Below are 17,478 nucleotides of genomic sequence, written 5' to 3'. Positions count from 1 at the left end.
TATAGGGAAGAAGGACTTGATGCTGTGGGCCTTGTTGACATTGAGCAACCCTGACAAGACCTTGAAAGAGGGAGCTAGCTCGGTGGAAAAAAGAAGCAACTGAGAGAAAAACAAAGAAGAAAAATGTCAACATGGCTAATTTTAGTGTAACTTGTTTATAAGGATTCATGGTTGTTTGGCCACTAATAAGTTAGTAATAGGCGTGTGGACAAGCACTTTTAATCTATATTAAACTGTAGATAAGTGCGTGGACAGCTTATGCATAGCCGGATGTGTAACCTGAAAACGTATATAAAGAGAAAACTAAAACAATAAAGGGTCTTCGATCCATCAGATTGAAGTCTGCGTCTCAATCTCCTTGATACCATCCAACATGGCCTTGAACACCTCCAGCAATGGGGCAGCCACAACTTCCCTGGGCAACCTGTGTCAGTGCCTTGCCACTGTCATAGCAAACAATGTCATAGGATCATAGAATCATCAGTTTGGAAAAGACCTTTTGCATCATCGAGTCCAACCATTTCTACCTGCCACTAAGCCATGTCCCTCAGCATCTCGTCTACCTGTCCTTTAAATACCTCCAGGGATGGGGACTCAGTCACCTCCCTCGGTAGCATCTGCCAGTGCTCGATGACTCCTTCTGTTAAAATTTTTTTCCTGATATCCAGTACGAACCTCCCCGGCAGAGCTTGAGGCCATTCCCTCTTGTCCTGTTCCCTGTCACTTGGGAGAAGAGGCCAGTATCCTCCTCTCCACAACCTCCTTTCAGGTAGTTGTAGAGAGCAATGAGGTCTCCCCTCAGCCTCCTCTTCTCCAGGCTAAACAACCCCAGCTCTCTCAGCCGTTCCTCATAAGGCCTGTTCTCCAGCCCCCTCACCAGCTTTGTTGCTCTTCTCTGGATTCGCTCCAGAGCCTCAACATCCTTCTTGTGGTGAGGGGCCCAGAACTAAACACAGGATTCGAGGTGCTTTTCTTCCTAATGTCCAGTCTAAATCCGCCCCTCTCCAATTTTAAGCCATTTCCCCTGGTCCTACCCCTACAAGCCTTTGTGAACAGTCCCTCCCCAGCTTTCCTGTAGCCCCTTCAGGTGCTGGAAGGTCGCTATAAGGTCTCCCCGGAGCCTTCTCTTCTCCAGGCCGAACTACACCAGCTCTCTCAGCCTGTCCTCGCATGGGAGGTGCTCCAGCCCTCAGATCATCTTTGTAGCCTCCCCTGGACCCGTTCCAGCAGCTCCATCTCCTTCTAATGTCGGGGATCCCTCAGGGACCCTTCCCGAGGGGAGGGCACCACGGCCTCCGAACTACAACTCCCATCACCCCCCGCGGCCGGGCGGGAGGAGGGGCCGCGCCTGCTCCCGGCCCGCCCGGTGATTGACGTGCGTGATGACCAATCAACGCGCGGCGCGGCGGCGGCGCAGCCAATGGCGAGGCGGCGGGGGCGGGCGCTGCGTGACGCCGGCGCCGCCGGGCCGGGCGCTGCGGGTTGGTGCCGCAAGGCCCGGGGGCTGTGGGGCAGCGGCGCCTCCCTGGGGCGACAGGTGAGGGGGCGGGAGTGGGAGTGGGGCCGGCGCTGAGGGGGCTGCGATCGCGGCACCCGGGCCGGGGACGGCGGGGCCTGAGGCCGCTTTGGCCCCGCGTTCTCTCGGCAGGGAGGCCGGGCGGGGCCGGGCCGCGGAGCCGGTGAATCGCTGGGGTGGAAAAGGTCTTTGAGATCGCCGTGATAGGAGGAGGGGGGAGGTTTAGGCTGGACACGAGGAGGAAATTCCTCGCGAAGAGGATGCTGAGGCACTGGAAGAGGACTGGAGCACCTCCCATGCGAGGACAGGCTGAGAGAGTTGGGGTTGTTCAGCCTGGAGAAGAGAAGGCTCCGAGGATACATTATAGCGACCTTCCAGGACCTGAAGGGGCTACAGGAAAGCTGGGGAGGGGTTGTTCGCAAAGGCTTCTGGTGATAGGACCAGAGGGAATGGGTATAAACTGGAGAGGGGCAGATTTAGAGGAGACATAAGGAAGAATTTTGTCATCACGAGAACGGTGAGGCCCTGGCACAGGTTGCCCGGGGAAGCTGTGGCTGCCTCATCCCTGGAGGTGTTCAGGGTCAGGTTGGATGGGGCCTTGGGCAGCCTGATCTAGTGGGACGTGTCCCTGCCCATCGCAGGAGGGTTGGAACTGAGTAATCTTTAAGGTCTGTTTCAATCCAGACCATTCTATGATTCTATGAAAGGGGCTGCTGAGGCAGGACTGTGCTTCTGCTGCATTCTGCAATGTTGCTGTATCGCGTTGCAGTGTGTGTGAGCTTTGGGGTCATCCTCCCCTGTGCCATGTCAGGCTTCTGGCAGCATTCACTGAGCAAAATTCATCTCAGCCATCAACATCAAAGTATTCAAGGCCAGGTTGGATGGGCCCCCTGGTTAGTGGAACATGGCCCTGCCCATTGCAGAGGGGTTGGAACCGGATGGGCTTTAAAGTCCCTTCCAACCCAAACTGTTCTATGATCATCAAGGCCAACCATACCTGCCCACTACTAAACCATATCCCATAGCACTTCATCTACCTATCTTTTAAACCCCTCCAGGGATGGAGACTCAATCGTCTCCCTGGGCAGCCTGTTCCAGTGCCCAAGAACCCTTCCTGTGAAGAAATTTTTCCTAATGTCCAATCTGAACCTCCCCCGGCACAACTTGAGGCCATTCCCTATCGTCCTATCGCCTGTCACTTGGGAGAAGAGACCAACACCCACCTCTCTACACCCTCCTTTCAGGCAATTGTACACAGTGATAAGGTCACAGGCTGCGAGGGCTGCTCAGAGGGCTTCCTGGAGCAGTTGAAAGAGACAAGTGCTGGGGTGGAGGTGATGGCATTCTCGGTCTCCTATGGATGGCTCTGTCCTCCCACTCTCTCCTACCTCAGCAACCCCCCAACTTTTCATAGAATTAGAAAAGACTCCACTTCTTTTTTTCTTTCTTCTGTATCAGATTTTGGGGCTATTGAAAGCAAGCTGTAGCCTTTTGCAGAGAAACCTGCACATAAGAGCAACAAGATTTTGTTCTGTCCCATCTTCCTCTTTTTTTGTTGTTCTTTCTGACACAGGATGTCTAACCAACTTAAAGTTTTGTTGTGTTTTGTTCTCTGGGTGTTTTCTTAACTACTTTGCTTTGGTTGGGGTTTGGTTGGGGTTTGTTGGGTTTTGTTAGTGGTTGTTTAGGGATTTTTTGGCTAGGCTGTTCATAAACACGTGCCTTGACTGCTTAGAGTGGGCAGGCTGGTGTATTTATATGGTAGGGTGTTAATCTCTCGTCTTTACTGTTTTTATAGTGCCTCTGGCTAAGCTTTTGTAGAATTGAACTGTTTGACCTAATTTGGATAAAACACAAAAATCTTGGCTTCTGTTTTCACTGAAGTTGTTGTAGTGAAAAAATGAGAACATCTTCAAAGGCACTGGAAATGCACAGCACAGAAAGGTTTGAAAGAGTAAAACAGCAGATTACTAGTTGCCATGATAAAAAAATTTTATAACTTGCACTTTGTGGTTGGTACATGCATCTTCTGACCACAGGAATTTTTTTTTATACACTGCATCTTTGATGCTCTGTTTCCTGTTGTTATGAGTGCAAAGAGAGATCTTAAGAGTGGAAATGAGAAGCAAAGTCATAAAGGCATAGCATATCATGTTTTGATGAATACACTCTATACTGGTTTTGTTGCCTGTGCCTTGCACACACCACACAGACTCGCTGTGTTGCTTTCTTCAAGTAGTTATTTTAGTGTATTCGTAATGTTTAGAATGATTATGAGCTGAAGTCTTCTTTGTGTTAGTCATGGTAAAAATGTCTACTTCTTGCTTAAGCTAATTTGCCTCAGCTCATGCTAAGCATGTGGAAGACCAAGCCTTTGTTTTCAGAGTGGTGTAAGAGAAGTTTTCTGTTTGTGTTTTCTAGGGAATCCATTGGTTTTGAACTATAATTCAAACATGCTAAATCAGGTCAGCTTGAACTCAGTGAAAATATTAACTTTTTATAGAGGAAAAAATTGAAAGGAGGTTTAAATGATGGCTATGGGTAGTGTAAACATTCTCAATTTAGATGGTTGCACCTTTATTTTTCTGAAGTATCTACCTGTACAGAGAAAGTTCAGTGGATATAGTCCTTAAAAAGCTAGTAAGCTAGCTGGAATAAACCTTGAACTTTGTTATGAGGATAACAGTACTTACACCCTTGGGAGAGCTAAATGACAGGAACAATAACTGCGTGGGTGGAGCCCAGCATCTGAGAGGAAGGGGGAGTGGCTTTTTCTGCGGTGGTGTCATCCTGCAGTGATGCAATAAGAAGTCTGTAAAAGTCAGAAGTATTTATTGGCTTGCTAATTTGATCTGCTAAGTTGTCACATTTTAAAAAAAAAGGTTTTGGGTTGGTTTATTGTTTTTTTTCAGCCTTAATTCTAGAATTTTGAGTTTTGAATGCATCTGTTTAACAGCTTCACCTGGAGTTATTTTCTGCTTATGGGTCGAGGTTGATGCGGTAACTCTGATTTGTATTATTCAGTCTTGGGAGCCTTGGTGCTGAGTTTGAATCAAGTGGTCCTGAGGTTCTGAAAATCCTTAATGGAATCTTACTGTTGAATGTGTCTCTAAATGTGGGAAGCTTGGAACTGCTTTGTTTACCTTTGTCCTTGTGCACTACTAACTTGAGCTGTGGTGTGTTCAAGAAAGAAAGCTTTGCTTTATTTTTGCTACCCGTTCTTACATTTCAGGTTATTAACTTTCAATGAAGTTTCCCAAGTAAGCCAAAACTGTGGAAATCTGTAGCCCCACAGGACAAGAGGAAACAGCCTCAAGTTGTGTCAAGGGAGGAAAATTTTCTTCACTGAAAGGGTTCTCAGGCACTGGCACAGGCTGCCTAGGGAGGTGGTTGAGTCACCATCCCTGAAGGTGTTTAAAAGATGAGTAGATGAGTTGTTCAGGGATCTGATTTAGTAGTGGACAAGTGTGGTTGGACTTGATGATCTCAAAGGTCTCTTCCAACCTAGTAATTCTAGGTGTAAGTTCAGATTTTTTAAAAAACTGTAGTTAAAAAAATCTTAAAACTATCAAAACATCAAAACTTTATGTATAACTGTTCTGAAAGTCTCATGCACTCTGAGCACAATCTGCCTGTGGGCTCTCTGATCATTGAGTCTGGCATGTAGCAAATGGACTAATTTAAAAAGAAACAAACCAAAAAAGCAGCATGTTGACTTTCATTTTAGCTATTGCAATTCAGTGCCAGTTTTAAAATGAAAAGTCAGTGAAGTGATGAATGGTGTATTGTGTTTCTTAAAACTGCGCATAAGTCTTTGGGCCTAGAGAAGTACCAAATTTAGTGCAAGAATTTTTCTCAAACACTGTTTGTTTAAATAATGTCATGATTCAGTGTTAAGGGGTCTTTTAAAGTAATTGATTTAAGAAATACAGAGAAAGGTTAAGAAGAAAATAAAATCAGTCAGACTTCCTTTAACTCATGGTTGATTGACTGCCGGTGCCATTCTGTCCCACTGCATGGTCTTAGTGTTCCTTAATCCGAGCATAGTTATAATAGTGTGTTTGCTGCTCTTTGATTTCTCTTGGCTTGCTTTAGATATCTCTTGAGCTGTTCAGCTCCCACCTTTTGGAATCTGGAGCGCAAAACTCTTTATCTGGAATTTTCTGTTCTCTGATAATGTCTGGTTATGACACAGACATATTCCTGCCCACACACAAACATTGCCTTGAGAGTCAGTCAGTTGCTTTCTGTTAAACATAATTCGTATTCCTTAGTATTTTTCAAGCTTACTACCAAATAAGCTTACTCTGGCCTTCAGTTTAGGAAATGTATAAGAGCAACTGAGGCTTTGGACACAGCTGTAGGTGTCTGGGATGCAAATAGCAAACTCTGGGAGTTGTCCTTTGTCTTTGGACAGAAGCAGGTGGCTTGGGAACAGGAATCTTGGAAAGTGTATATACTTAAGAGAACCAGCACTACAGAGAGGTAATCTCTCTTCTTTTCTTATAGATTTGGAAGAACTTCCTCCTGGCATCCTGAAAATTCTGGACATTTTCGCAGTGTACTGCCTAAAGGAATATAAGGAATTGATAGTGATAGCTTCCTTGCAATTAATTTGTTTGTGATTTTGAATTAAAAAACACCATGAGCACAGTAAGTGTCTTACTCCTCATTGCAAACCCAATTCTTAAAACATGTTGTTTACAGTACCTCTTCGAAGGTTTGTCAGAGTTTGTATTAAATACACTGGAATGTAAGCATATTAAAGTTCATGTAACTTCATGTTCCATGCTACTTAAGATGTTTTATCTCTCTCAATGCTCACAGTTGTTCAGAAATACTTATAATGTGAACAAAATCCTTAAGTCAGACTGATTCCAATGATTGCCTGGAAGCTGACACCTGATAGAATTGTGAACTAGTTTTCTCACTTGTAAACCATCATGTTAGGTTTTTACTTTGTGGCACAACTGTTTAGAGGTCTGGGGTGATGTATGTCTTTGATGCGATGCATTCCCATAGGAGTGACACGTACCAGCATCCTTTGTGTATGACAGCCTTTCAGAGGGGCATTTTGTGTTTCCTCATGTACTTTCAGTGGTGCTGCAAAGGTGAGGGCCATGTTAATATATAATACCCCTAAAGAAAGTGCTATGGCTTTGCTCTCTCTTAGAATCAACGGAAGCGCCGTGGAGGAGCGGTTAATTCCAGGCAAGCTCGGAAACGAAACAGAATGATGGCTTCTACCACAGAAAGGGCTTCAGAAGCAGAACCAATTGAACTTGAAGAAAGTGGTAAGCTTTTGTGTTAACTTGGGAAGAAATTAAAACTGCTTCTGGAAGGTTGGGGTCCCACATAAAATGTATGCTTTCCAGTTTCTGGGTCCTTTCCTGAGGAGGAAGGGAAACCTCTGCCTTTAGAAAGCCTCTGGTATGGCTTCGATACACAACAAGCCTCCTGAATGTTGCTTTAGTCTGTTTCTGAAGTGTGATACATTCCTCACTTGTGCTAGATGAGTTGTGCAAAAAAGATACTCGAGTGCTACTCAACCATCTGAATCTCCAGTCTGATGAGCTGGGTGTTACTGCAGCTGCCACTGCAGAGAGGGGCAAACTCAGTTTGGGTACTCATGTGTTTTAAATTCAAAGTTTGTCATCAGTCATGTCCTGTCCCTCAAGGGAGAGGCCATTACTTGACCAGCACATTTTTACAGAAGTATCTGAATTTAAATAGCCTCCTCTACAGAAATCTAACTTGCCTTTTAAAATCCTAGGAAGGATTCAAACCAACTGTTGGTCTCCAGGTAATGATGTCGCTTTTCCAGTTTTTGCTGTGCGTTGGACAGTGAAAGGCTGGAAGAGTCATGAGACAGGGACACTTAGAGCATAGTACTGTAAAATTATTATGTCCTATATGGTTGATATTTTATTGGGCATGATCCATATTCTTCTCTGTCAGATGAATAATCTGTTGCTGTGTAACTCCCACAAGCTGTTGTCATGCCACAGACCTGTATAAGGAGCTCTAGTGCTGTTCCTCTTGCATTGCAACTTGCAGAAAGAGCATTACCACTGCTGTCATGTGGCCTGTTGAGGGCAAAGCTTGAGTGAAATGTTGGATTCGTTCCTGAACAGAGGAGAGAGAGGGCAAGGTTGAATCCTACCTCACTCTTTTACATAGTGACAGAAAATTTTACTCCTTTGTGCTTTCTGATCTTGGTTCTAACATTGTGTTTTGAAGCTGGTGAAGAAGTAGTAGATCTCACGTGTGAATCTTCTGATCCTGTAGTCGTTGATCTAACTCACAATGATTCTGTTGTGGTAAGTAATGAACGGCTGGCTTACTAAATCTTGTCCTTAAACTAGGTCTGTATTGTGCTCCCTGACAGAATCTTTCTTTAAGGATAAGTTGTAGGTTAAAATTTGACTTGTCCCTGCATGAAAGCCATGTGATACAGGTTAACACGAAAGCTGCACTGGGGTATACTTGCAGATAGTAGGAGAATAATCTAAAATAGCTTGTTGCTCCAGGGCCTGGGAAGAATAGATACCAGTCATGGGTAGCGTAGCATCAGGAGGTGCAACTTAAAGTGGAAGTTGTGATACATATATCAAAGGTGTAGGTCAAAGATTTAAATGAAAAGTGAAGGAGATCAGAGATTAAGTCTTCGACTTCACAAAGGCAAAAGCTTTATTTGCAACATTGGTATACGGATCTCCTGCCAGAGATGCCAAACACAACTGTAGCTGACCATGGCACAAACCTGTTCAGTTTTTTACTCCAAGAAGTCTTTAAGAGAATCCACTTATCTTTTACTGCTATTTGTAAAGCTAGATGTGTATTCAGTCCAGTCCTGGTGTTCCTTAGGAGCTCAGTTTTGGGAGGCCGCTGCTGCTGTGCAGGACCGAAAACAAGCAGCAGGAACAGCATTGGAGTCTCTCCTGCTGAGCTTGTTCCTGAGCCTTTGCAAAGGAAGAGCCTCAGACTTTACAACATCATGTGCATTGTACCAAAACCAGTTCCACCAAAGACAAGAGCAGCTTTGGGGTTGGATTTTTCCTTCAGCAGCTCTTAACTCACTATGGAATGTTTCTGGATCTCACACCTGAAGTTGCCTGTTTAAGGGAGGAAGAGGGGAAGAATATCCCCCAGCCTAAATCAAGTTAGGGTACTGATAGTGGAGAGCAGGTAGGAAGATGTTCAGGTGGTTCCTAAGCTGCCTCCACTTCTACCCCTTTGCAGCAGTGTGAGCAGAACCAGGAGCAACTGCTTACTTGTTTTCAGCACAACAGCTAATTTACTGCTACTTTTAACATTCTTAACATATCTGGTGTTTGTGTGTAACACTGGGGGTGCATGCCAAAGTCTAATTGCATTTTTCTTTTCTCTCTTTTCCCATATGCATCGATGCAAGATTGTTGAAGGTGAGTTCATGCTTTACAGTTGATAATCAAATTGTCCTGAACTAAATTTTCTTTCTTTTCCAACAAACTTGAGCAGCATAGATTGAAAGTGCACTTACCAAAAGACAAAGAACAGCACTAAAATATCTGGCCATTGTCTTAGAGAACAGATCCAGTCTGTGTTTCATAGTCACTCTCAGAGATTTTAGAAAGGATCTAAAAGAAAATGCATTGCAGCTGCTCAAATATTTTATTTTTTTATTTGTTTGAAACACAGAAGTTTTATAAGCCCTAAGTTGGTAATAATTTTCATTATCACTTTCAGCACTTGACTCTGCTTTGGATATGAAAATGTCAGAAGGCTTTTTAGCCTGTATTGCAGTGAAGGAACTAAAGAAGAAGTTTTTTTGTGGTTATAATACTTTCTTTATGTAGTCTTAACATGTTTCAAATTTAGTACTGACAATATTAACAAGTGTGGATTTTTTTTTCTTACTTTAAGTGTTGCAATAGTTACAGGTATAGTAAGTTAATCCTTTAAACCTTTCAGGCTTTGTTCTGATTATATTTGAGATGGTTTAGTATGTTCTTAGTTGCTGCTTAAATGTCTTCTTTCTGTGCTCTGAATGAGCAAGTAAAAAATACTTGCAATAAAAGTTGTAGCTGAATACTTACGGAGGAAGGAGCTTTAATTCTGTAGCTGTTTGTCATTTTAATTTATTAGTACTTGATTGTTATTACATGTACGCTGGAGGTGCAGATTTAATTAACACATGCGGTTTCTAATTGTTAAAAGCAAACAGCAGTTCTTTAACCTTTGGGTTTTACAGACCAGGCAATTAAATTTTTTTTAATCTCCTTTTATCTTGGGCAATATAACTCCATTTTCAGGTTGCCTTAGCTCAGGAGAAAGATGATGAAAATGTCAAAGGAGACACTACATAAGGAATTTTTATATTTTCCAAGTACTATTGTTAAAAAACTCATTTTATAGAAACTCCCTTCAAGTGGAGAGCTTTGGTTTAACACAGGCCAAAAAAGTGGAACAGTTTAGCATCATACCTGGATAGAGCAGTGAGAACCCACAGCAGCTCCATAAGTTACGTTTTTAGATTTAAACATCTCTTCCATCACTTCTGAGACTTTATGAACAAGGTACTCAGTGTTTTACCAGACCTTTGTGTTTTGCACGTGCTGTCTCACCATGCTACTTGGAAACTTTCCTTCAGTCCTCTCCCTCTCAGATCACACAGCAATTGTCACAGTTCCTCAACATGGCACAGTTGCATTCTCTGTCAGTCAGAATCATAGAATGGTTTGGGTTGGAAGGGACCTTAAAGATCATCAAATTCCAACCTCCCTGCCATGAGCTGCCCAAGGCCCCATCCAACCTGGCCTTGAACACCTCCAGGGATGGGCCATCCACAACTTGCTTGAGCGACCTGTTGCAGTGCCTCACCATCCTCATTGTGAAGAAATTCCTTTTTATGTCTAGTCTAAATCTTCTCCTCTCCAATTTACATCCTTTCCTGCAGTCCTGTCACTGCAGTCCTATCACTACAGTCCCTCCCCAGCTTACTTGTATGCCCCGTTCAGGTATTGGAAGGTCGCTATAAGGTCTCCTCGGAGCCTTCTTTGTTCTAGGCTGAAGAACTGCAACTCTCTCAGCCTGTCCTTGTATGGGAGGTGCTCCAGCCCTCTGATGATCTTTGCAGCCCTCCTGGACCTGTTCCAACAGTTCTCTATTCTTCTGATGTTGAGGATTCCAGAACTGGACACGATACTTCAGATGAGGTCTCACACGAGAGGAACAGAGGAGCAGAATCACCTCCCTCAACCTGCTGGCTACACTTCTTTTGATGCAGCCTAGGATTTGGTTTGCCTTCTGGGCTGCGAGTGCACACTGACAGCTCATGCTGAGCTTCTCATCAATCAGCACCCCCAAGTCCTTCTCTGCAGGAAAGCTCTCAATCACATCATCCCCCAGCCTGTATTGAGACCATGGATTGCCCCAACCCAGGTGTAGGACCTTGCACTTGACCTTGTTGCACCTTGTGAGATTCACACAGGCCCACTTCTCCAGCCTGTCCAGGTCCTTCTGGATGACATCCTGTCCTTCCAGTGTGGCAACTGCACCACTCAGCTTGGTGTCATCTGGAAACTTGCTGAGGGTGCACTCAATCTCACAGTCTATATCATCGATGAAAATATTGAACAGCACTGGTCCTAGTACAGACCCTTGAGGGACACCACTTGTCATGAATCTCCATCTGGACATCGAGCTGTTGGCCACTACTCTCTGAATACAATCATCCAACCAGTTCCTTATCCACTGAATAGTCTACCCATCAAATCCATATCTCGCCAATTTAGAGAGAAGGATGTTGTTGAATCAGAAGAAGTAGCTTCCCTTTACGGGGTAGATTTATACACGGGTAGTATAACTATATATTAAAACACAGAGAATCTTTAAGATCATTGTTCACCTGTTTGTAGAGTGATTAGAGCAAATGGTTTGTGTCACTATGTATCAGAATATTACAATGTCTAGTTTGTCTATTCCTCTTAACCAAGGTGAACACAATCCATTTAAAATATGAACCGTTATAGGCTATTTATAATCATAAATTTCAAGAATTGTTCCTGGGGTATATACATTATAATATATCTAACTTACCAAAATTAAATTGCAGAGAATCAACGACAAAGGAGAAATCTCCGGCTAAGAAGCCAGCGGCAGTCAGACAGCTGTGTACTGAGTAGCGATGATGAAGATGAATCAAGAGATAATGATGTGTACATGACAGATAAAGTGTCTCAAGAGCTGGGACCACTGGAGGATGAAACTGCAAGTTCAAAGTACGTATGCCTTATAACCTAACAAACACTGAATTTTGCTTTTCTTGTACACGTCTAAGTTATATTACTATAGCCTGGCTTGGTTTTGGAGTTTTAACTTGCACATATTCTAGAGAGTTTTCACTGTCGATGAGCGCAGTATCACATTTTGCGTGATGGCAAAATGATACCATTTGTACTTCAGGATAAAAAGCCAGCCCAAGACAGATGTATAATTCTGTATAGAACTTTAAAGATGAATGTGTTGAGGTACAGCAAGGAAGGAGGATTAGTCACAGGCCATAGCTCAAAATGTGTTGTATTTACTTTTCATGCATCGCTCTGGTAGTGATGATAGGTATGGAAATATTTTCATTTTCATTGGTGTAGGTGAGACTTGGTATCAAGGCAGCTTGGCAAATTCCAGTAAGAACTATTATTCATTCACTGCTTTTTTTACACACTGTGCCAGTTAACTGCCTTTTTCTCTTGGAGCGGTGACTGTTCTTCCCAAGGAACACTTGCAAGGCAATTGTAGAGGTGATACTGTTAGAGCCAGTTCTTGTTCTGTATAGGTATGTCATGGAGCTCTCTGCTGTGTTGGCATGCGAGATGACGATCTCACTGTTTGAGTAAAGAAAACGGTAAACTCCTGCTGCAGGAGCACTCCATTATGTGAAGAAAGATGCAATGCATTAGACTAAGTGAAATCAGGTGCCCCACGTGCTTAGGGAAGATGAATGTGAGAATTGTGGTATAAATGTTTTTTAAAGTGTTTTGTGGCAGGTAATAGAGGGCTTGATAAAGCTGACGTACTTCAAACCTTTTAGATTACTGGAAGGCAGTGTAGGAGAGAACTTGGATATGGAACTTTGATATGAGTATTTCGGATATCACGTCTTAAATGTGCCACCTAAAGGTCTTGTACTATTCTAAAACAAAGTGCATTTTGCCAATGAATTTATAGATTTTTAATTTTTGCCTTTTAACTATGTAGATGAATAAATCCCACTAATTAGTTAATATCAAAAAATAAATGTTTTGTTCCTTCAGACTCAAGCTTCTCTTAAAGAACGTGTCTTTCTGTTTTGCTGCGGTAAGGCTGAACCAGCACAATGTGGCATTATTTAGCACTGACAAAAGAGTACTGGTCCTGGAGATGACAGAGTTAGACTGTAGACTCTCCAAAAGTGTTAATTTTTTCTTACTTATATGAAGGTTGTCATCAGTTGTAATTACTGAATTGGTGTTATACCTGCTGCACAAAGAAATTGAGTAGCAAAAATGGGAGAATTAATGGAGTTCAATTATGTATGCAAAAGTAGTAGTGCTTACTGCTCAAATTTAAGATTACAGGATAAAGGATATCTCATGGATTTTATTTCAGTGTAATTAATAAATTAGAAACTGTTGCTTAGCAGAGGTCATGACATAATAGACAAGTGCTTATGGTAAAGACTTGTGAAAGCATCTTACTGTGATAGTTTCAAATAGCAATTAATTTGTAAATAAAAGTGGCAGGAAGATCTTTCACTTTCTGATAGAATATTTTTCAGCACTTAAGGTATGACAAGTCCCTTGCACAGAATGCCTATTTCTCATAGTAAGTTTATGTGCAATACGGCTGTCCTGGAGGCTGAAGGCAGGAGAGGTACGTCTGCATCACAGCTTAATAATAGCCACCAAGTCAATCTTTCCTTTTCTCTGAACTAGAAATTTATGTTTGAATATTTCCTTATGTTAGTGTGTTCCTGTCGCACATTTTTTAAATTAGTTCCTTGGTATGAATGTTACTGGACTGGGATAATGCTAGATTGAAGTAGGGGATGCTTTGACTTCTGAAAGGACAGCTAGATGGTTTTGTTCCCAAACTCTTCCTTATGTCCTGTTGAAGATTAATCCTACCGTACATGCACAGCACAGTGCTGTAGACTGCTGTTACCTGTGATAATAACGCAGGGTGAGGAACTGCACCTCATTCCTAAGGAAAACTGAGGCGCTGTTTCCTTTAGGTAAGGAATGAAACAGACTGAGAAAGTTATAGGTATGCAGGGATGTTCAGGTGAAATGCATCCTGGCTAGTTTGTGCAGTCGCATGATGACGTGATGTTTTATGTGTGGGTAACCTTCAGTGCACAGTGAAATTAATGGATGCATCTTCTTTCTGGTTTTGTTCTCTCTCCTGCCAGGCCGTCTGGTACCATTACCTGTCCAATTTGCATGGATGGCTACTCAGAGGTACGTAGCTGTATGTTGCCATCGCTTTTTTTGTCTGTGGGAGAACAGGGCAGGGGGTGAGCTGTGCAACTTCGTTGGCATAAGTGAGGCACTGCATACAACTGGCTTGCAGTGCAGACCTTGGTTTGATGGTGAAACTAGCTTGTAATTCAACATCATTTTGTGTGGTGTATCTAGAGGGAGATACACTTTTGAAGCTCACCCTGAAAGATCGTTGTGTTCCTTGTTATTATAGTAGCAATGTAGTGATCATAGACATTCCTATTTGCCTCATGCCAAGAGACCAGCAAAGGTGAACTTTTTACTCCAAACACCTGCTGCGATTTCTTTTCTTCCAGATTGTGCAAAGTGGACGACTGATAGTGTCAACCAAATGCGGCCACGTCTTCTGCAGTCAGTGCCTCCGTGACTCGCTTAGAAATGCCAACTCTTGCCCAACTTGCAGGAAGAAACTTACTCACAGACAATATCATCCCATTTATATATGAGTGCTTCTATTTCTCAGGACAGACTCAACTGGACTTTGGGGGAAAATGTCATGTTTTCAGTGCTCTAAAGATTCAAAAATAGCAGCAGGTTGTGCACACATCCAAATAAAACTGATTTTATTGGAAAATACCTTGTACATAGATAGACAGCTTTTTTTATGGTCAAAGCTGCTTCTTGTTATGTTCCTGGTTCTAAAGTTAAATTTATGGCTGTCTCTATCCAGACCAGCAGCCTCTATCAGAGAGGAGACAGCTAACTCATTTCGTACTGCTTTTTTTAGGCTTAAATAAGAGGTGTCTGAATATTTTATTATTTCTTACTCTTTAAATTATTCCTACCCTTGCATACAGATAGGGAATAGTTAACTTTCAAGATACAGGTGAGCAATTTGCCATTTCCTTACATTTTTGGGTTTATCATGTAAGAAGCTGGTGACTATGTTACTTTCTCCTATACCATCTTTGCCCACATAGAGTAAGTTCTGTAATGACTTGTTTCATTATAAATCAATATTAAATTGACAGCCAGAGGAATGCAATAAAATAACCCACTGTTAACCAGCAACTGGGTCTTTATAAGCGGAAGCTTTGAATATGTACATGACTTTATGAACTCCATGAGATCCAAAGTACGTAGACACTTGGCAACATCTACGATGTAAAAAGACTTTGGAATGGTTTAACTGCCCGGGATTCCTGTATTGACATCACCTTACTGAATTTAATTTCTGACGGGATGAGATGGTCTCTTGGGTTTATCTCTCTTCTCTAGCACTTTCTCCTGATAACTAAGGAGAAGAGAGTCTTCTCTAGGCTTGCTGGCGATAAATAAGAAGCAAATAGCATGTGTTTTCTCCTTGTCAGCTGAATACCAAACTGCCTACAGATGTGCTGGCTGCATTGAGCGTGCCCAGCATAAATGCTTCAAGTTCAGTACATTCACTTTGCTGTTCTCAGCAGTTGTTGTATGGACACCTGACTGGTTTTAGCCTGGTGCACAGGATCAAGAATTCAGTAATTGTATTGCCAGGGGCTTAGGAAGTAGGAACCTTTACAAGATGTATGGTAGCAGTCTTGACTTGGCAGCTTTTTGAGAGAGAAGTTTAATCTCCCTTTGCTCTGAGGCTTGTCCAGATAAGATGAATTCAGTGTTTTATGATCCACACTGCAGTAGTCACATCTAGGAAGGCTGAATTTTGGCCTATTAAAACCTATGTCCAAAATTAAACCCAAAGCGCCTTTTGGCAGTTGTTTGGTTATGGAAGCCTTCAGAAGCGCCATTCTGTGCTCTGGTGTGGCACAACTGTAGGATACGTTTAGCTAATATTGAATTCTGGCGTGTCTGTGCTAACCTGTCCTAGGGATCTGTAGGAAGCCTTTGACTAAAGCAGCTCTTCTAATTAGCTGTGTCAAGTTCTTTGTGGGAGATGGCAGCCCAAAAGTAGAGGGTGTTTCTTAGGATGTTTCTGGATGTAGTAACGCAGAGAGGCTTTTGTTCCATAAAGGCTAGCTGAAGAAATGCAGTCCCTTCCCCACCCTGGTTTTGAATAGCTTTGCTTCAGCCCTGCTGTCAGGACAATGCAGGTTCTGCCTTGTGGCCGTCTGGAAACTGCTGAACTGTTGAAGCCATTTGGTTCCGTTGTGCTCCCATTGGTAACAGAAACTGCAAGCAAGGTCTGCAGCACCCTGGGGATAGTGCAATGACAGCACAGGCTGGCACTTGGGTCCCACAACTCGTAGAGACGATGCAACGGTGCTAAAGATTGCTTAAAGCATTGATTACATGGAGAAAAGCCAGCCCAACATGAGAGCTGTTAAGATATGTAAGGGCCACCAAAGCAGCTTAATCCCAGTTGCTTAAAAAGTGGGGGGAAAAGATAAATATTTATGGCCAGTTTCCCTTGTGTGGCTTCAGCACAAGAGGGATGATGAGAAGAGGATTTCAGGGGATTAACTCTGGGGATGAGGGCGAGTCAGGTATCTCTGCAGCTTTCAAAGAGTACCAGCCATAGCCTAAGATGACTTTGCACACCTCCCTCCCTGCAAGTCTCACTTTCTAGTTTGTGTCTCAACAAACAGATGTAATTGAAATTTAGATCCCACAAACTAGAAACTATTTACTGAGAAAATTTTTAGCTTTTGTGTGCCCTGTGCAGTAACACAAGTTTTGTGCATCTCAAGTTGAACTGTATGCCACAGAAGATGGAGAAATATCTAACTGCATTGCACACTTGATTTCTTAGAGAAGAAAACTTCAAACACCCCACTAGGTTTGATTTCCAGTGATTGTTTTTACGTGGGCAAGAAGTGATAGGTTGAAGTGATAGGTTACAGGAAGACTTTTCCATTCTGTACATGTCTGTCTTGTTGTATATAGTCTGAATTTTCCTGTATTTAATTGTATTCCTGTCTGTCTGTCCCAATCTATGTTGCACTCTGCTGGTAGGCAAACAGCTTCTTGTTGGAAATAAAACTATCCATTTGATCAACCAGAATCCCTCGTTCTTTTATTCGCACTGTAGCAATTAACTGGGAGGGGAGAAGGATCCTAAATCCCACAACTTTTAAGTTCTCGGGGCCAGTGTGTGTTGTAGGGAGGAAGCCTGGGATGGCAGGGATGAGGGGGTGACAGGGTCCCTTTTTGCCTTTCTTACTCCCTTTTTTTTATCAAGTTTCTCCACTGTAAGGGGAAAGGAAGAAGAGATTCTGTTCAGGCTGGCCATTTATGGCTGTGAGCAATTTATAGAGCATGTCCATCAGGACTTTTTCCCTGTGCAAATGCACTACATCAGCAATCGACTTGAAGTCTTATTCATTCACTTGGTCTCAGAACCAGTGTTTTAAGAGGGGCCTGAAGAGCTGCAGTGTGAGGAGAAGTGTTCTGGATATTGTTGCTGCTAAGAGTGCTCATCAAGTGTCAGACATTTCCATTGAACCTTGTTTACAGCAGACCGATGCCTTGCTGCATCCTCTTGTTGCGTTGTTGTTCTTCCCT

The 17,478-nt window shown here is 42.9% G+C and overlaps 1 protein-coding gene across 1 annotated transcript; it reads left to right on the top strand.

Annotated features, from left to right (window-relative positions):
• Positions 1 to 1,453: 1,453 nt before the first annotated feature.
• RNF4 (ring finger protein 4) lies at positions 1,454 to 16,972 on the top strand. The gene is made up of 8 exons (XM_069856463.1): positions 1,454 to 1,537; positions 6,026 to 6,169; positions 6,690 to 6,810; positions 7,757 to 7,836; positions 8,931 to 8,940; positions 11,613 to 11,778; positions 13,947 to 13,995; positions 14,334 to 16,972. Exons 2-8 carry the CDS (start codon positions 6,161 to 6,163, stop codon positions 14,481 to 14,483), a joined length of 585 nt encoding a protein of 194 aa, XP_069712564.1. The 5' UTR covers positions 1,454 to 1,537; positions 6,026 to 6,160; the 3' UTR covers positions 14,484 to 16,972.
• Positions 16,973 to 17,478: the final 506 nt, after the last annotated feature.

This window comes from Phaenicophaeus curvirostris, chromosome 4 (assembly GCF_032191515.1).
Source record: "Phaenicophaeus curvirostris isolate KB17595 chromosome 4, BPBGC_Pcur_1.0, whole genome shotgun sequence".
Lineage (NCBI taxonomy): Eukaryota > Metazoa > Chordata > Aves > Cuculiformes > Cuculidae > Phaenicophaeus > Phaenicophaeus curvirostris.
This window is presented reverse-complemented; position numbering and strand designations above follow the sequence as displayed.